The following is an 18,931-nucleotide window of genomic DNA, read 5'->3' as shown; positions in this document are numbered from 1 at the left end:
AAACACAATTTGGAGAGATAAGCTGAGGGGACACACAGGGATTTCAGTTGTGTCTGTGGTGTTTTGTTGCTTAAACCGTGGGAACACAGTTCTGTGTGATAATGTTATGATCTATACTTTGGGGTATACCTGAAATGTTTCATTTAAAAAAACTTTAAAAAAAACAAAACAAAAAACTTCTATTAAAGACCAAGCAAACCCAGAAGCCTTAGGCAAACCTGCATGATGGTTGTATCTCCAAGAGAGACCATGCTTAGAAGGGACATGTGTGGGAGATGGAGGGGACAGTAACTCCTGTCCAACAGACTGCAGGTGCAATGCATTCTTGTGGTCTGGTGACTAGAGCATCTAGGTCTGAGTCTTCAGGGATCAAGACTGATAGTGTGGGATCAAAAGAATGGCAAATGGGCTGGCCCAGTGGCTCAGGCGGTTGGAGCTCCATGCTCTTAACTCCGAAGGCTGCCGGTTCGATTCCCACATGGGCCAGTGGGCTCTCAACCACAAGGTTGCTGGTTCAACTCCTCGAGTCCCACAAGGGATGGGGGGCAGCGACAACTGCAACTAAGATTGAACACGGCACCTTGAGCTGAGCTGCCGCTGAGCTCCCGAATGGCTCAGTTGGTTGGAGTGCGTCCTCTCAGCCACAAGTTTGCAGGTTCGAGCCCTGCAAGGGATGGTGGGCTGTGCCCCCTGCAACTAGGAATGGCAACTGGACCTGGAGCTGAGCTGCGCCCTCCACAACTAAGACTGAAAGAATAACAACTTGAAGCTGAACGGCACCCTCCACAACTAAGATTGAAAGGACAACAACTTGACTTGGAAAAAACAGTCCTGGAAGTACACACTGTTCCCCAATAAAGTCCTGTTCCCCTTCCCCAATAAAATCTTTAAAAAGAAAAAAAAAAAAGAACGGCAAATGGATTTGATGTTCTGGTGATGCTGTCCTGGGGTACTGTGCTGAGAAGTTCACAGCTACCTTTGAGCTTATTAGAAAAAGCACGGCATTTCATTAACAATTGTCACCCCAATAAATAAATAAAAAAGAAAAAAAAAGAAAAAGCACAGCAATTGATTAGCAATGTCTGCCAGGCCATGATTGATTAGTGATGTCTGTATGAGCAGAGTAGTAGAGTAATTATCCTCTGCTCAGCCTAGAATTGGGCATAAAACCAGTCTCAGCTTTAGTTAGAAGACTTGACTCTGACACCTGACACTCTATTCACCAGGTCTATCTAATACCTGGAGCCTCAGTGTTCTCATATATTTGCTGGGCAGAAATCGTACGTATTTTACAAAGTTGTCTTTAAGATGGAAAGGAAGGGGAAGAGAAGAAAGTTCTTTGCATATTGGAAAGTAATATTTGGCTGGAATCCATTCCTGTTCCTGAGATTTGTGGGAATGTAGGATTAATGCAGATTCGTAATTTAAAATGCCTGGGTGTGTGGGATTGGGCATGACAGATGGGCCTGGCTCTCCTTGCTTGTGAGGGACCTGGAAGTCAGGATGAAGTAGGGGCACCCCATGTAGTGAGGCTGCCGATTTCTCCGAATTATTTTTGTTTCCCAGAAACCAAGAGGGCTGGGCATCTTGCCTGAGGCACCTAGGGACTCATTAAGCCAGTCCATGAGCTCTACAGGGAGCCACATGCATGATGTAACCAAAAAAAAAAAAAACATCTTGAAGTGGGTGGCTAGGGCCTGATTGTCCCCATCGCAGTCCCCAGCCCCAGACCTCGACCCCAGTCTTCCCCTCTCCAGACCCCGATTTCATCAGCAAGTGTACCTGTGGCCTCTCCCAGAAGGCCTCAGCCCTGGAGGAAGACCAAAGAAGGCAGTGTTTATGGCTTGATATCCCTGAGGAGTGGCAGGGAGGGATGGACATGGCGTGAGTAATGTTTAACCATGAGTGGCTGTGCAAGCCTTCCCTGCAGAGGTGGACTGCCTCCCCAGATGGCAGAATAGGCTGCGAGGCCACCCGGTGCAACTTCTCACTTAGAAGGTGAGGATGCCAATGCCTGAGAAGGAAGGTTGCCTGGTAGGAGGGGGCAGAGCTGGAGAGAGGACATGCCTCTTTGCACAAACCCTCAGTCCTCCTCCACCCACACCCAGTGTGGAAGGGCCTGGTTCAAAGCCTCCAGCCCTGGGAAGTGAAGGCTCGGAGGCCTCCCAAAACCAGAGCTACAGAATGAGCTCCTGAGCAGCAGAACCACTACCTGTCTTACTCTCTAGAGTATCCTCGGTGCCTTAAACACTGACACCACGTAATGGGTGCTCAACTAATGAATTCATGAAGTCCAGCAGGCAGCTTGCCATCCGAGAACCCCAAAAGTTCCTGGATGAGTAAAGAAAGCTCTGCTTTACTCATTTCCACAGGAACTGCCCTGGGTTCTTCGGGGACTATCTCTAAGCAACCCCCTCATTTTGCCATTGAGGAAACTGAGGCACAGGGAGGGGACAGTCTCATGGTTGGTGTGGGAGAAGTTAGGACACCCTGATGCCCTGTCCCAATCCCTTCCCACACCTCCTTGGATTGGAGAGATGCTAGGGGTCTCCAGATGCCCGGGGATGAAGCCCTTCTTTCTAAGTCCTCTAGCATGTGCACCCCTCATTTGATGTCTGGTCTCCTAAGGGCACCTCAAAGGAGCTTCAGACAATGGATAGCAGAGAAAGAGGCCAGGTGGTTGCTGGTGACACTTAGGCTGCAAAGCTATTGACTTCCCAGTTGAAACTGTGGATGGGCCGGCAGGGGAGCTAAGCCTCAGCTGGGATGAGTTTACAACCCAGCAGGGGCTGGGTCTCATGCAGGGCACTTGACTGGCAGGCAGGAGGGTAAGGGCCTCAGCGGGCACTTCATGTTGGGGAGACCAGAGAAGGCTTTCCAGAGAAGGAGTGGGTGGGCTCGATCCCAGACCTGGAACTTGATCCTGGGCAAGTCACTTAACTTCTTTATGCGTCATCTGTAAAATGGGGATGATAATATAAGGATTTGATGGAGTAATATATGTAAAGGGTTTAGAACAGTGCCTGGCACAAAGTAACTCACACAAACCTCTGTTAAAATTTTAACAAAGATACTCAATAAACACCTGATGAATGTTTTGTTCACATCACAATAGGCTTGTATTTTACTTCATTATTATTATTAATTTTATGAAAAAAATGGAGGAGTACAAGAACAGGGATGAGTTTTTCCTAACGAAGTATCTTTGTAATGGAAAAAAGAGATGTTAATGATTGCATCCATGTGTAAGAAGCAGCGCTTAATATTTGGTGTGAATTGCTCAAAATTTCTCAATCATACAAAGGAATCTCAATAAGAGAGGGGAAACTAGGGTTCTCAGAATTCTTAGTTTTATAAATGATCGACCTGAAGTTTAATTACTAACAAGTCTAAAGTGTACCAGCTTCAGGCATGGCTGCATCAGGATGTGCAGTCAGCAGGAGCAGTGTCTCACCCTGTCTGCTCTGCTTTGGGCTGGCTACATCCGCAGGCAGGGACCACTCCTGTAGTAAGGTGGCCACCAGAAACACCAGCTTAGCTGCCCCAGGACAGGAGCGTACCCCTTGCCACTTTCTCGGTTTTCCAATGTCATCTGTTCCGGAAGACCATTCGAGTTCTGAAACGTTCGAAAACCAAGGCGCACTTTCCCCATAGAAAGTAATACAAAATGGATTAATCTATTCCAGACCTTTAAAATCAACCCCTAAAGCAGCAATTTAGCGTGAATTTTACTATCTACTGATACCATAGATCCATAAAATTTATGGCATTCATAAACCAAAATGTTTGTCAATGATGACATTCAAAAACCGAGTGTGGGGACAGAGTCCCAGAGAGCAGATTCCAGGCTCTTGGCCTCACATGGAAAGGTGCTGGCTCAGGTAGTAGATGGCCATCAGCTGTGGCTAGTTGGCCGTCAGCTGTTACTGGTTAGCCATTAGCCAGGGTATTGGGGTGCTACTGGCAGGAAAGGGGTAACCAATGCTGGGCTGATGCCACCAACATGGCTCAGATTCAGATAGGAGGAAGCTGCCACTTGGAGGTATGTCCCTTGGCTGAATCACGTTCCCAGGTGGGACGAACTCAATGCCCTGTGTGCATCTGACACCAAGCCCAGCACTCTCTTTGCTTCACAGGGACCTGTGGGCAAGAAAGCAAAGGCTTGCTGAGGAGGCAATTCCAAGAGAACTGAATGCTGGGCAGGGACTGGGGGCACGGGTTTTGTGGGGACTCCCCAGGGCACAGGGAGTAAAGGACTGACTCACTTCAGCATGACACCTTGCTAGTGCTCATTAAAGCTGGAATCCACAAATAGCCAGGCCTCCCAGAAACTGGGTAACTTCATGGGGGCTCAATACACCATCACTGCTCGGCAGGAGCTGTCACGTCCAAAGCTTTGTGCTCCTGAGTGTCTGCAATTCCACTAACACAAACATCTTTCCAGGAAGCTGACTCAAAGTTTTAGAAGTGGGCAGGGAGTATAAAAAATAAACAGCTGAGCGCCCAAGAGTCCATAAGCCTCCCAGAGCTCTGCAGGATATGACGGTGGTGATCACATTTCCTGGATTTTCCCAGGTGGCCCATGTCCCAGACAGATTTGGGTTCAAATCCCTGCTTTGCCACTTCTATCTGTGTGACCTTGAAGAAGACCCTTGGTTCCTCTGAGCCTCAGTTTCCTTGTCTATAAACTGGGGATACTTTTGCTTTGGCAGGGCTGTCATGACAACTGAAACCGCACATGGAAAGCAGTCACCAGTGAGCTCTTTTTTGTCCAGCGTCCCTGGCTGGGCCTCCCTTATGTCACATTCCCACTGTCTGCTGTGAATGGCAGAGAAGCCCAGGCTGGGCACCCTGCTGAGATCCTGGACACCAGAAAGGACTGTCACCCTAGCCTTTGAGGGACTTTTTCCACTCCTCTAACTGCTCTCTCCCTTCTTCTCTTCTGGGCCACTTCCCGTAAGAGCTCTGAGAGGTAGGAAGGCCCCACTTGGAGGCTGGTGTGGGAAAGTGGTCAACCAAGGTCACAAGCAAGGTCCTGGTGGGCTGGGGTGGGCTGGGGAATAAAGCCCAATCCAGCATGGCCAGTAAATCCAAGCAAGAGACAAAAGAATGCTCACCATGGCCAGCCCAGCCCAAGGACTCTACCAAGGGTGCCAAGAGCAGAGGATTCTAGAGATTGTCTGAGGGTCAGTGAGAGGAGGGGACTTAGCCAAATGCAAGGAGGTGGCAGAGACCACACACTCCTTGCCCAACCAGCCAGTGTCTCCTGGCCCTGGAGTGGAAATAACAGGGGCACAGGACCGTTAGAAGGGCAGGGATATTCACATCTGAGGCAGAAACCTGCTGTGGGTCAGCGTGGGAAGGACTGCTGACCCACATTAAAGCACCGGTGAAGATGGGGCCTCCCACAAGCCCGGGGCAGGGTTTTTAAAGCCAGGAGGCGGCCTCCATCCAGAAGAAGGGCTAGGAAGGGGTCCCAGAAGAACTGGATACACCAGCAGCTCCAGTGTTGCCAGGCATGAGGCCTCAGGCAGCCTTGTGCCCTCCCTGGGGCTCACTCTCCTCATATGGAAATTGAAGGAATGTGTTGACTGACCTTTCAGGGCCCCTCTTGCTGTGGCTGGAGGCTGGGGCCACCCTAAGGCCTCTTGAGAGATGGACACCTCCAGGCCCAAGGGGTCTGTGCCATTTGAGAGAACAGAAGGGGCTTTTTCCCGAACGAGGGGCTTAATGTTGAATTGAGGATGAGAGGAGACCTGGGTTCCTCTCCTGGCACTGCTACTTACCTGCCTTGCACTCCAGGCCTCAGCTCCCCCTCTAGACACCTGCTGGGAGGGGGTGTCTATGAGATGCCCTTCTCATCTCATCAGGTTTGGGCCTGGTCTGGGAGCTGCCATCTGTGGGATCTCAGAGGAGAGGGCGGGGGCCTGGTGGTTAAGAATAAGGCTGACAGGCGGGCTGCTTTCTGGCTGGGTGAACAACTAACAGCAGTTAACGGAAACTGCTTCTGACTTTTATTCAACAGATATTGACTGAGTATCTAGTATGTGTATGCCCTGTTCTAGGTGCTGGGAGACATGTTTTGAAAAAAGATCCAGTATCAGAAGCAGAGAGTGGGGTGAAGGAGAAAGGGAGGGAGGTGGTCAAAAGATACAAACTTTCAGTTATAAGATAAGTAAGTACTGGTGATAGAAGATACAGCATGATGACTGTGGCTATAGGGCAATTGTTAAGAAAATAAATCTTAAGAGTTCTCATCACAAGGAGAAAAATTTTTCCCTGTTTTTCTCTTTATTGTATTGATATGAGAAGATGGATCTTAGCAGAATCTACTGTGGTCATCATTTCACAAGATATGTAAATCAAATCATCATGCCATACATCTTAAACTTATAGGGGCTGACTGACAATTAAGTTCACAAACTCATCCTAGAACAAGTGCTACACACCTCGTTGCTGAATATCACTAAGGTCACCTTCGAAGTCCTCCCCCTTGGAAGCTATGCACCGATTCCAGCGCTTAGTCCACCCTTCAAAGCAATTTTGGAACTCTTTTTCTGGAATGGCCATCAGAGCTGTTGTCGTATTAATCTGATGTCCTGAATGTCATCAAAATGTCTTCAATATTTCCTTTATCTTGGGGTAAAGAAAGAAATCATTGGGGGCCAGATCAGGTGAGTAGGGAGGGTGTTCCAAAACAGTTATTTGTTTACTGGCTAAAAACTCCCTCACAAACAGTGCTGTGTGAGCTGGTACATTGTCGTGATACAAGAGTTCCTTTGGGACCATTTTTGCACACACCTTTCTCATGCCAAGATTTTCAGTTAAGATTTTTCTGTTTCTCTATCGCTGTTTACAAGGTCTGCTATGCTTCTCAGTCAGCCGACGATTTTGACGCACTTTGATTAATTTTTGCAATGTTTTCGTCAGTTCTGCTTGTTACTTGCCACCCTGACCTCTCTTCATCAGTGACGTGTACTCTCCTCTCAGAAAAACATTTAATCCATTTGTACACTGCCATTTTCTTCATGGCATTATCCCCATGAATTTGGACTAACATGTTCCTGATTTCACTTCCACTCCTGCCAAGTTCAACAAGAAATTTAATATTTGTTCATTGCTCTAATTCAAGCTCAGACATTCTCGTATCAGTACACAAAAATACGCAACAATAATGAACGCCACTCAGCACGACAGAGCCACACATCGACACGAACACAGCTGTGAGACACTGATACACCAAGGTTATGAAACCTTACTGAGCTGTGTGTACAGCGCTGCCAATGTAAGCGCATGGTGGCAAGTTCATGAAGTTAATTGTCAGACCTTGTATAGTACTGTACATCAATTATTTTTCAATAAAACTGGGGCGGGCGGGGGGAGAAATACAAATCCCAGCCCTTGTGGAGCTACCATTCTAGTAGGGATGGAGGAATAGAATAAATGTAATCAAGGGCATTACACAGGCTAGTAGAAGGCCTTAAGTGTCATGGGGGAATGAATATAAACCAAAATAAAGGATTTGGGGACTGTGGATGGGGGCAAAGTGGTTTCAACTTTAAATAGGGTGGTCAGGACTGGGCCTCCCTGAGATATTGGAACAATAAATTTTTTTGAGATTTTGGACATTTGAACAAAGCATTGAAGAGAGGGAGGTAGCAGGGAGGTATGGATTAGGGGCAGTAGGAATGTGCTGGTGGGTTGGAGGATTGATAGACCGATGGGGAGAGAAGCAGGAACTCTGGGTAGAGAGTTGCGAAGACAATTCATGCAGGTCCTCATTGGCCACTGGAGAACTCGGGCTCCGACTCTGAAAGATACAGGGAGCAGCCAGCGGACAGCACACAGCCAAGGGCTTTAAGCAGAGGAGGGACAAGATTGGTGCACCGGTTAGAAAGGTCCCTCTGCCTTGGGGAAGAGGAACGGCGGCGAGAGGCCGCTTTAGCCATCTAGGTGAGTGGAGCTCTTGGCTCATCTGTCAAGTGGAGATAAGAGGGTACCTGGCTCTCAGGTTGCTGAGTGAAGGCAACTACTCCCTCCTCACTCCCCATCTTGCCCTGTAGTGACAGGAAGCATCGAGCAGCCTGTGGAGGACGCCACAGGCAAAGGGGAGGTGAACATGGACATGTTATTGGAAGAGCTCAGATTTCCAAGTCCTTCCCCCCTTCCTCAGGTTCTGAAAAAGACTGGAGTTGTCACGTGCCCTTGGATGGATGACAGGGGTGTGAGGAAGAGCTCATTTTGTTATCTGGAAGTTGGAGAGGACACCTCATCTGCCTCCCACTCCGGGCAGCGGGGTTGAAACCTACAAGGAAGATGCTTGAACACTCTGACTGGCTCTTTGAAGCATTCAGCTGTGGCCTGCTCGTTGTACGCACCAAGTGGGGACACGGCCACCCTTGGATTCTTAAGGCCTACAAGGAGATGGCGTGGGAACACTAGAGCAAGCCAGGGCAGAAGTGGGGTCCATAGGCAGTTGCCATTTCAGGGATTAAGCTGCACACTCTTTTCCCCTGGCTTTCTTTGTTGTTGTTGTTCCACAATAAAAAGAGTTTTGCTATTTTTCTTTTGTGATTAAAAAGGTGATACATGAAGTGTATGGATGGATCAAAAAGGCTATATCTCTTAAAATTAAAACTATAATGCCAAATTTTCTTCCCCAGACATTGGGTAACACACCTCTTTAAAAGGCTTCCACGGGGCAGCCAGTTAGCTCAGTTGGTTAAAGCACGGTGCTCTTAACAACAAGGTAACGGGTTCAATTCCCACATGGGCCACTGTGAGCTGCGCCCTCCACAACTAGATTGAAACAACTACTTGACTTGGAGCTGATGGGTCCTGGAAAAGCACACTTAAAATAAATTTAAAAAGTTAAAAAAATAATAAATAAAATAAATAAAAGGCGTCTAGAACTCCATCCTCAAGTTACAATCCACTTACTTAGCCCTAAGAAACTCTCCCTTCAAAAGCAGTCAAAAGCAGGTTTCACAGCTCTCAGGATTTGGGTGTTTTAATTTCACGATTCTTTCTCGTGACTACACACACACACACACACACACACACACACACACACACACACACACATATATATATATATATATATATATATATATATATATATATAGCTATATATAACTGCAGCTCTAGAGATCTTCTTTCCCAGTTTTCTTCCAAACATATTCCCTAGAGATTTTATTTCCTTAAGAGCACCCTTTCCTTCTTTCCAGAAGGCAAATGAAAATACTGCCTGCCAGTAGCTCCTACATTCACTTGTCTTTAAAAGCCCCTCTTCGCCCCTCCCCCATTTCTAGCTACATGCAATTATTATTCAAAACAGCTACTTCCTGGTCTCCTACTATTTTAGAGCTTCCAGGTTAATTTTTCAATTGATAGTCATTGTAATTCTACTATGTGGACCCAGGGAAGCCGCAATAACTGCTTGGAACTGGGCAGGGCTGGAAGCCTGACGTTAAAACAAGGATTGCAATGCTCATGGCAGTTAGTAAAGTAAAACAATCCAGAAGTGCTTCAGGTAATAATTTTAAGTCCCCCTCAAACCTGTTCCAGAAGTATCAGTTGAATTGCAGTGATTTTCAAATTTTTGTGACTGTGACTCTTAGTTGAGAAGTACATACATCCATAAAAATATCTGAAACACATTTCAACAAACACTATAAACTTTTACTTAATGGGCAAAGGCAGCAATGCTTTCTGTTCTGTTCATTCTATTTAATTTTTGCTAGTGCTACTAGGTTGAACACAATGAAACTGATATCTTAGTAGTCAACATGGGCGATTACATATGATTCAACGTATTTGTGACACTAATTTCACAATCTCCTGAATGGAATGCATTCCATAGTTTGAAAAACATTGTTTAGTGGGTTATTGTCCTTTTAAAAATTGTAATGGTATTGAAGTTCACTTAATTTGGCATGGACATCTTTCCATGTAGGCACATTATAGCTCCACCTCTCCTTTCTCAAAGGTTTCATGGAACCCCCCCCCCCCACACACACACACACACCAGCTTAGGTAACTGATCCCCACTGAAGGCACTTAGATTTCTTAGGAACCGGGAAAACTGCACTTTCCAGTTCACCAGATCTGAGTTTAAATTGCTGTCCCAGCTACTTCATTCTCTGGACTCCACTATCACATCTCCAAAAAGGAAACAGACCTCTCAGGGTGGTCAGGAGGATGAAGTAGAAAACGTGGAGTGCTTTATAAACAGTCACACAGAAGTTAGCCATTATCTTCAGCTGGTGCCTGACTTCCCCAAGCATTAGAACCTTCTGTGTTGCCCACTCACATTTACCCCGTGGTAGGCTGGGGAAAGGGCTCAAAATAAGACAATAAGGCTCACCTTTTTGAGTTTACACTCTGCCTAGTCCCTGGCCTCAGTTTCCTCATTATTTTCTGGTCTTGAGCACTAAGGTAAAGAACCAAACTCTTGGATAAAGTCATTCATTCAACAACAAATATTTGAATATCTACTATATGCCAGTCAGGGTGCTAAGCACCATGTGAGCCTTAACTTTCTCATCTGCAAAAGAGAGACTTGTGCTTCTTTACAGACAAATGATGGGCACATTGGGTGGGATAATTCTTTGTGCAGGTCTGTACCCCGCCCTCTAAGCGACAGGGACCTCCCTGGTAATTGGGACAACCCAATAATGCCCTATCACACTTTGAAAACGCCCTTCGTGGCATTTTCTCCCTTGATGGAGAACCCCCGCCCTCCCTCTATGATTCCAGGTGCCAGGGAAAGGGGGAGGCCTTGTAACTGGCAGGTTGAGGATGACACCCTAGGTCCAACCAAGATGAGGAGGATCTGGACCATGTTTTCAGGGAACAGAGCTGCTGGTCCGGCTCCCCACACAAGAACGCAGGATATGGTGAGGCTGAAAAGAAACACCAATGGAGCCATAGGTAGGGGAGTCATACCACTATATTCTCAATGGCGGCTGGTTGAGACACAAAAGCAAACATCCACCAGTATCCCAATGAAGGGTCTTCCTGCACCCCTCTCGCTGGCGGCCAGGCGAGACACTGGAAGTAGGATTCACACGATCCGCAATCCATCTGCTTGCTAACCGCACTTGCTAGCCACAATCCCTCTTGGCTTCTCTGCCAACCAACCCCTTTGCTTAGCCACGGCAGTTATATTAGTGGCTGATGGCTACCCGGTAACAGCTAATGGCCATCTGATTACAGCTGATGGCCATCTAATAACCAAGCCAGCACCTTTGCACGTGAGACCAACAGCCTGGAAACTGCTCTCTGGGACTCTGTCCCCACAGAGCCTTACACTGGCCCAAGGATGAACTCATCAACAATCTTGGGGCTCTCGGTTGGTTCTGACTCCTGCCTCTTCTTACTTCCTATGCAACCAAAACACAATCCAGGAACTTCAGGTTTCCGTTCCCATTTGAGCCTGGGGTCCTGGGGAGGAAGGAATGGCGGTGCTCTCGTCCCGCAAGCCCTCGGTATACGAAGGGTTAACGCAGGTTAGTGAAGAGTTAGCGCAGAAGTCCCCATCACCGCTAGAGGGACCTTCGCAGAGGCACCAATGGGTGACTTCGCCGTCACGTGGGAATGAGGGCGGGACCAAGCGAGGGGCCCGCCACTAGGCTGTGTTGTCAGTGGGCGTGATAGCCAATAGGAGCAGGGCGAGGGGTCCCGGGACTAGGAAGCAACGGCGGCCAGGAGGGGGTTACGGGGACCATGGGCCTTCTGACCATCCTGAAGAAGATGAAGCAGAAAGAGCGGGAGCTGCGACTACTCATGCTGTATCCTCCCGGACGCCGAAGCGGCCAGGGTAGCGGGGCCCCCGCCGGGCAGGCGGCACCAGGCGCCCCCTACCGGGCGCAGGGTGAGCGGCCGGCCGGCCCGTCCCAACTGCCCATTGTGCGTCACGCACGTGGGGACTACCAATCACTTGCGGCGGGGGCCCGGGAGGCGGCCGTACCATCGACTCGGGGCGGGGGACATCCGTTTTCAAGGCACAGGTGTGAGCCTAATGGCGCAGCGGCCGCACCAGGTGCCCCAGTGTAGAGGGGAAGTGGGTCCTGGAGGTGACTGACCCCACAGCACCCTTTGGTCTGGCCCACGCTTGGGGCCTCGGTTCTCCTGGGCTCTAACCTCCTCCCCTGTCCGTGGGCGCCGGCCTCAGGCCCGGGGCCCGCCCTCAAGGTCGGAATCCCGGGGGCGTGAGGGCACCGCCCTCAGCTCCCGGGAGAGGCGTGTGTGGCCTCGGTGGGTTCGTTCGCCCGTGGGTCCGGTAGTCCTGTCTCTTTGCTGCTGCACGCCCCCGTGGTTTTTGGCCGACGGGTTGTAGGCCCGAGGGCCCCGCCGACCTTCCGAGCCCCGTTAGCCGGCGTCTGTATTACGTTGTGCCAGGCCCCGTGTGGACTCTGCCATCCGAGAGCTGGGCTGCCCTCACCCCCAGCGCCCCTAGCAGGGAGAGAAGACACGTGCACAAATAACTCCAATAATATTCACATCACGTCTGTTTAAAGAGTTCTTTGAAAGGCACAGAGGATTCACTCATCCAATAAATATTTTTTGAGCACCTAACTACGTGCTAGGCACTGTCTTAGGGGCTGGGGTAAAACAGCAAAACAAAAACAACCCCTTCCTTCATGGACATTATATAATGCTGGAAGGAGAAAGATGTTAAAGCAAATGAGTAAAATATATCGTATGTATGGAGGGGGATGCGTTTAAACAAGGGGGTTAAAGAGGCCACATTAAGAGTGACGATTGATTGAAGACAGGGAGGTGAGGGACGAATCATGTAGATATCTGGGGGAAATTGTTTAAGCACAAGGAACAGCAAATGCAAATGCCTGGAAGGATGAACTCAAGAGGGTCTTCAAGGAATGTCAAGGAGGGCAGTGTGGCAGGAGGAGAGTACTAGGTTAGGACAGAAAGGTGATGGAAGGGCCTCACTGTAGGACCTTTCCCTTCTTGGCTTTTCCTTTAAATGAGAAGTGTGGAGGGGAGATGTGATCTGAGAATAGTTAGGCCACTGCAGTAACGCGGATGAGATAGATGGTGGCTCAAGGTGATGGAAGTTGGGGGCATTTTGACAGTAGGGCCATCAGGAATTGCTGGATGGGACGAGAGAGAGAAAGTCAAACATGACTGCTAGGTTTCTGGCCTGAGCAATTAGAAGAATGAGGAGCCATTTGCTTGGATAGAGAAGTGGGCCGGGAGCAAGTTCAAAGGGAAGATGGGAGTTCAGTCTTGGCCGTGTAAGATGCCTCTGAGACATCTTAGAAATGTCAGCCAGGCAGCTAGATATAAGGGGCCAATGTCCAGGGAAGCAGCTGGGTGAGATATACACGTTTGGGAGTCAGCAGCATAAAGATGGTATTTGAAGCTGTGATCCGAGATGAGATCATCAAAAGCATGAACAGACGAGGGAACTGAGGTGTTCCTAGATCAGGAGGTCAGGGAGCTGAGGAGTGGCCAGATGTGTCCTGGAGCAGAGGAAGGCACAGGCTACTCTGTCAGGTGCTGCTGGTGGAGCAGAAGGAGGAGGACTGAGGACTGACCAGCACTTGGAGGGCAACATGGGGGTCCTTAGGGACCGACATTGGCAAGAGCAGTTGTGGGGAAGCAGTGCGAGCAAAAGCCTCATGGATTCAAGAGAGAGCAGGAGGACAGAAATTGGAGAGGATGAGTATGGACACATGAGTATGGATTTGCTGTAAAGGGAAATAAAGGAATAAGTAAGGGGGAGAGGGATAGAGAGGGTGATATTTGCTGCTTCTAAGGGGGAGAGACGCCAGAGTGTATCAGTTGAGGGGAATGATCCAGTGGGGAAGGAAATGTGAATGATGGAGTTAGGGGTGAGGGGATAATCAGCAGCCAATCATCAGGGGCTAAGTCTGAGTCTCAGGAGAGGGGCTCTGTCACCCCCATGTCACTAGTTTGAATCACCCAAGTCAGGTGAGCAAAAGGTTGCTGAGTCTAAGGCCTGGGCCCCCCTCCCAGCTGCAGAGCCCCTTAAGTGTGAGAAGGAAAGAAGAGGGTGGTTTTCTCTGGCTGGTGAGCTCACCTATTTGTTTGTACCCTCACTCAGCAGCAGGGTTTGGAAGAGTCCTGAAACAAAGTCACCCGCTGCCTCCAGATACTTGCTCTTGCTCTTCCCTCTGTCTAGAACACTCTTCCCCCAGTGCTTCAAAAAGCTGGCTCCTTGTAGATTGGACCTCAGCTCAAAACCCTCAGAGAGGTCTTTCCTGGTGCCCAAGCTGAAGGAAGCTCCTCCACTGCGATGGCCCTCTCTGAAAGCCTCCTCCTTGTATTTCTAACATGCACCAGGACCTGATAGTACCTGGTTTCTCCTTGGTTTGCACTCTGCCGACTGTCTCTGCCCTAGAATGTAAGCTGCACACGGGCAGGATTTGACTCCGGGCTCCTCCAGCACCAGAAGAGGGCCTGGCGTTGAACAGATATTCAGTCAGTGTTGCGGAGTGGATTAAGGAGCCTTTGGTCAGCAGGAGATGATAAGATATGTTTCTTGATACTTTCACATTTATCCTGGGCCGATGATGGGTCAGGCATGTGCGCCACTGATTTTGATAGGTGGTAGGAAACTATTTGTCCCCTACGAGAGGGACACTACGATGATGTCACCACCCTGCAGAGCATGGGGGTTTCTCCTTAACCTGGCGCGCCCCAGCGGCCTGGACAACGCTGGCAAAACAACTATCCTCAAGAAGTTCAATGGAGAAGACATTGACACCATCTCCCCAACGCTGGGTTTCAACATCAAGACCCTGGAGCACCGGGGGTGAGTGGGGTCCCTGCGGGCCGGCAGCCCAGAGCAGGGTGGAGAGGGCGGGCGAGGGGCCGAGCTGACCTTCCAGCCACCCCTCCCTGCCCAGATTCAAGCTGAACATCTGGGATGTGGGCGGCCAGAAGTCCCTGCGGTCCTACTGGCGGAACTACTTCGAGAGCACCGACGGCCTCATATGGGTGGTGGACAGTGCCGACCGCCAGCGCATGCAGGACTGCCAGCGGGAGCTCCAGAACCTGTTGGTGGAAGAGGTGGGCAGGGGGCCTGGCTGAGGGGGGTGGGTGGGGGAGCTGGACCTGCATTCAGGCCCCGACGCTTTGTGCACATACATGGATGTGTGGACACCTTCCTCAGCAGATTCCCTGAGGGCTCCATGACCTCAGAGAGATACCTATGGCAGGGTCTCTTCCTTCCCTGAGCCCTCACCACATGCCCAGCACCCTTGGGGAGACAGAGAGACAACCTGTGTACCTGGTCCTGGGAGGCCCGTGGTGCCACAGGCAGGACACGCTGTGGACTGAGGTCTGTGTTCACGTCCCTGTGAGGTCACTGCTTCACCACCCTGAGCTTACGTTTCCACACTTTGAATCAGGCTTTAGGGAGGAGGACCTCAGGTCAGTGTGTGAGGCTTTGGAGGCAGTGGAGCCTGGCTCAGGAGTCAGATTCTAAACTGTGTGACCTCAGGCAAGGCACTTAACCTCTCTGAACCTCCACTTCTCATCTCTAAGATGGGCATTGTAGGGTGATCTTTCTTATCTGGCCCATACGCTTTTCTTCAAATAAAATTTTAGATTTACAGAAAAGTTGCAGATAATGAAGAGAGACCCCCGTATACCACCCAGCTTCCCCAGGGTTAACCTCTCACATAATCACCGTACATTTGTCAAAACAAAAAATTAACATTGGAAAGTTACTCTTAAAAAATGACAGATTTCATTTGGATTTCACCAGTTTTTTACACCGATGTCCTTTTTCTGTTCCAGGATTTGATCCAGGTTCCCTATACTGCATTTAGGTGAAAACAAGGGCACTTTTGAGAGTGAGAGAGGGGCTTGTTAATAATTATGCAGGGACAACAGGCATAAACAGGGCTGTCCTGGGCACACAGGGACATGGTCACCTGGTATAACTGCTACGTCCCAGGGGCGTCGAGCAGCACCAGTGAGATCATGGCTGTCAAAAGCCCAGGCCTGGCACGTCAAGGCCCTCTATAAGAGCTAGGTCCACCCACCCACATGGTGTGACTCCCAGGACCAACACATACAGTAGTACCTCGGTTTTCTAACGTCTCCAGTGACGAACATTTCCGTTTACGAATGCCATAAACCCAGAAGTAAATGCTGCGGTTTTCGAACACGCTTGGAAGTCGAACTTGTCACGCGGCTTCCGCTGAGTGTAAGATCCTGAGGCCTAGTTGTCGGCTGTTTTCTGACGTTCCAGAACTCGAATGGTCTTCAGGAACGGATTACATTCAAAAACCGAGGTACCACTGTATATGAAAATAACTGGACTGCGAGTCCTGTCGGGGCAGTGGAACCGTTCAAGGGCTACATGAACTTGGAAAAGGGAAAGGCCACTTCCAGCAGACCCCATGGCCTCGGGGACAGTTGCCCTGTTTATGCACAGCAGATATCAGACGGAGCAGTCTAGAACCACAGTGGGTGAGGGGATCATCTTGTCCATCACCCTCTCCCCTTTTAAGGAAGAGGAATCTGAATAATAGACGAAAAGGGTGCCCCGTGGGTGGTGGTTGGACTAGAACCAGGGCCCCTAGTCCAGTCCAGGACTCCCTCTACCCCACGTGTGCCTGGCTTCAGGCAGCGTCCACACTTGTCCCCCACTTGGGCCTCTCTCACCACCAGGGAGCTTTGCCCTGACCTTCCAGGCTGGTCTCCGACTCCAGATGCTGTGGGCGTTAGATGAACCAGGCTGCCCTCTGAGACCCCATCCCCCTGTATTTGTCTCCTCCAGCGCCTGGCGGGAGCCACCCTCCTCATCTTTGCCAACAAGCAGGACCTGCCTGGAGCACTGTCCTCTAACGCCATCCGGGAGGTGAGTGCAGGCCTGGCTCAGGCTCACGGAGGAAAAGGCACACATTTCTTTGTTAATTTATTTTAAAAGCATTTATTAGCCCCTGCTGTGTGGCAGGACCTATTCGGGGCACTGGGATTCCTCAGGCATAGTGGTGCCTCACAGCCTGGAGGAAGGCAGAGCTGCAAATAGAGCACCCACAGGATAAGGGCCAAGTACTGCCCACTTCCTGTGTGCTAGGCTCTTCGCGTGCATTCACTCATTCAATTCTCACGACCTGATGAGGTAGGAACTATTGTTATCTTTCTATAGATGGTGAAGCAGGCTTAGAGAGGTTAGGTAACTCGCCAAGGGTTACACAGCCAGTAAGTGGACAAGTCAGGATTTAAACACAGGCCTGCCTGACCCTAGCGTCTGCATCTTAACCATGACTCTAGAGCTTCAGCACCAGAATGAGAAAGAGTGGAGTTACAATCTTGGTTCTGCCACTTACTAGCTGTGTGACCTTAGGCAGGTTGCTTGACCTCTCTGAGCTTTGGTTTCCTCCTTGGTAAAATGGCCGGCACAGGCCCTGGCTCATGTGGCCTTGGGAGGAACGGATGCGAGGACCTTTGTAGGGCCCATAGCACAATTCCTGGATCCTAGCAGATGCTTGGAGCCTTCGTTGTGATTCTGTTCCTAAGGAGTAGTGCTGGCATGGTGATGTACAGAGAGCTCGGGTGCCTCGGTGGGGCTGACAGATCTTCACCAGGGGCCAGGGGCGGCTTCTTGAGCGGGGCCTTGAGGAGGTGTGGTTTCCGCTGGGCCCTGGACCCCACCAGCCCCGCCCCCCCGCCCCCCAGGCCCTGGAGCTGGACTCCATCCGCACTCACCACTGGGGTATCCAAGGCTGCAGCGCTGTCACCGGGGAAAACCTGCTGCCTGGCATTGACTGGCTCCTGGACGACATTTCCAGCCGCATCTTCACGGCCGACTGAGCCTCTCCAGATGCCCCTGCCTCACAGTCCCTCCCCCAGCCGCTGCCCCAGGCCCTCACCAAGCACCACCCATGGGGGATGAGAATCAACCAGCCCGAGTAACACTCCGCATCCCCCTCGGTAACCTGCTGCTGCTGCCCCCGCCGCCCACCCCTGCTCCATGGCCACTCGCTCCCATGGCGGGAGGGCTGCCACCCTGGCTGTCACCCTGGCTCCTGACCCAGCCTACCTACAGCTGCCATACCAAGAGGCGAGGGCAGGGGCTGGCAGGGGGCTGCCTCTGCTGCTATCCAGGCTGTGGGCGTCAACCTTTGATCCGCTGTGAGAATAAACTTCCTTGCCCTGATTCCCGACTGAGTCATTTGTTGATTGAATAGCTTGAGAGACCACCTAGAGCCCACAGTCCGGGGGACACAAAGGGATAGAATTTTAGTCAGAGGCTTACTGCTGCTGTGTCAAAGGGATGTGCACATAATTCCACTTGGAAGAGTCTAGGCAGGCTTCCCAGAGGAGGTGACATTAAAACTGGGAGTAAAGGATGAGTAGATGTTTTCTGGATAGAGGAAGGGGCAAGAAAGTTTACCAGAGCTACTGCTATCCTCAGAGACATAGATTAGAAACAGGAAACACCCCCATAGCAGGGCTCACAGATTGTTGAATGGCACATGGGCTGAATTTCAGCTTCCAATTTCATGTCATAGCCAGGAACCCACATGCAGTGGACAACCTGCACAGCTGTACAAGGCAGCATTGGTTCAAGCAGAGGAATGAAGAGCAAGGGCTCTTGGGAAATGGGGAGGGGTGAAGACTCGGGTGTAGGAGATGTAGGCATCAAGCTAGGACTAACTGAGAGCAGTGCTGGGAAGGGGCCTTCCCTGAAGGCTATAGGGCACTCTAGAGCAGGGGCCAGGCTGGAAAAGGATGGGAACCAGGGCCATCCCAGGGTGGCAGGATAGATATTTTCACAGGGTCACCTGCTGTTGTCTCAACTTACTCTGCAGGGTTCTGTTCAAAGCACTCGCTGCTCAGTCACATTTAAGAAAGACCCTAAACAGTACAGATTTTAATATCCCATTCACATGGGAACTGAGCCTCCAGGAGGTAATGTGACTTG

General features: G+C 50.2%; 1 protein-coding gene across 1 annotated transcript; it reads left to right on the top strand.

The window, feature by feature from the left end:
• Positions 1 to 11,636: 11,636 nt before the first annotated feature.
• Positions 11,637 to 18,163, top strand: ARL2 (ARF like GTPase 2). The gene is made up of 5 exons (XM_081063741.1): positions 11,637 to 11,792; positions 14,693 to 14,803; positions 14,898 to 15,060; positions 16,781 to 16,861; positions 17,683 to 18,163. Exons 1-5 carry the CDS (start codon positions 11,728 to 11,730, stop codon positions 17,815 to 17,817), a joined length of 555 nt encoding a protein of 184 aa, XP_080919867.1. The 5' UTR covers positions 11,637 to 11,727; the 3' UTR covers positions 17,818 to 18,163.
• Positions 18,164 to 18,931: the final 768 nt, after the last annotated feature.

This window comes from Rhinolophus hipposideros, assembly GCF_964194185.1.
Source record: "Rhinolophus hipposideros genome assembly, chromosome: 10".
In the NCBI taxonomy this organism is placed as follows: Eukaryota; Metazoa; Chordata; class Mammalia; order Chiroptera; family Rhinolophidae; genus Rhinolophus; species Rhinolophus hipposideros.
The sequence above is the reverse complement of the archived record's forward strand: the minus strand, read 5'-3'. Positions and strand labels throughout refer to the sequence as shown.

Coding starts and splice junctions, on each gene's coding strand:
- ARL2 (XM_081063741.1), top strand. CDS start 11,728: ATGGGCCTTCTGACCATCCTGAAGAAGATGAAGCAGAAAGAGCGGGAG. Junction 14,804..14,897: donor AAGACCCTGGAGCACCGGGG/GTGAGTGGGGTC, acceptor CTCCCTGCCCAG/ATTCAAGCTGAACATCTGGG. Junction 15,061..16,780: donor AGAACCTGTTGGTGGAAGAG/GTGGGCAGGGGG, acceptor TGTCTCCTCCAG/CGCCTGGCGGGAGCCACCCT.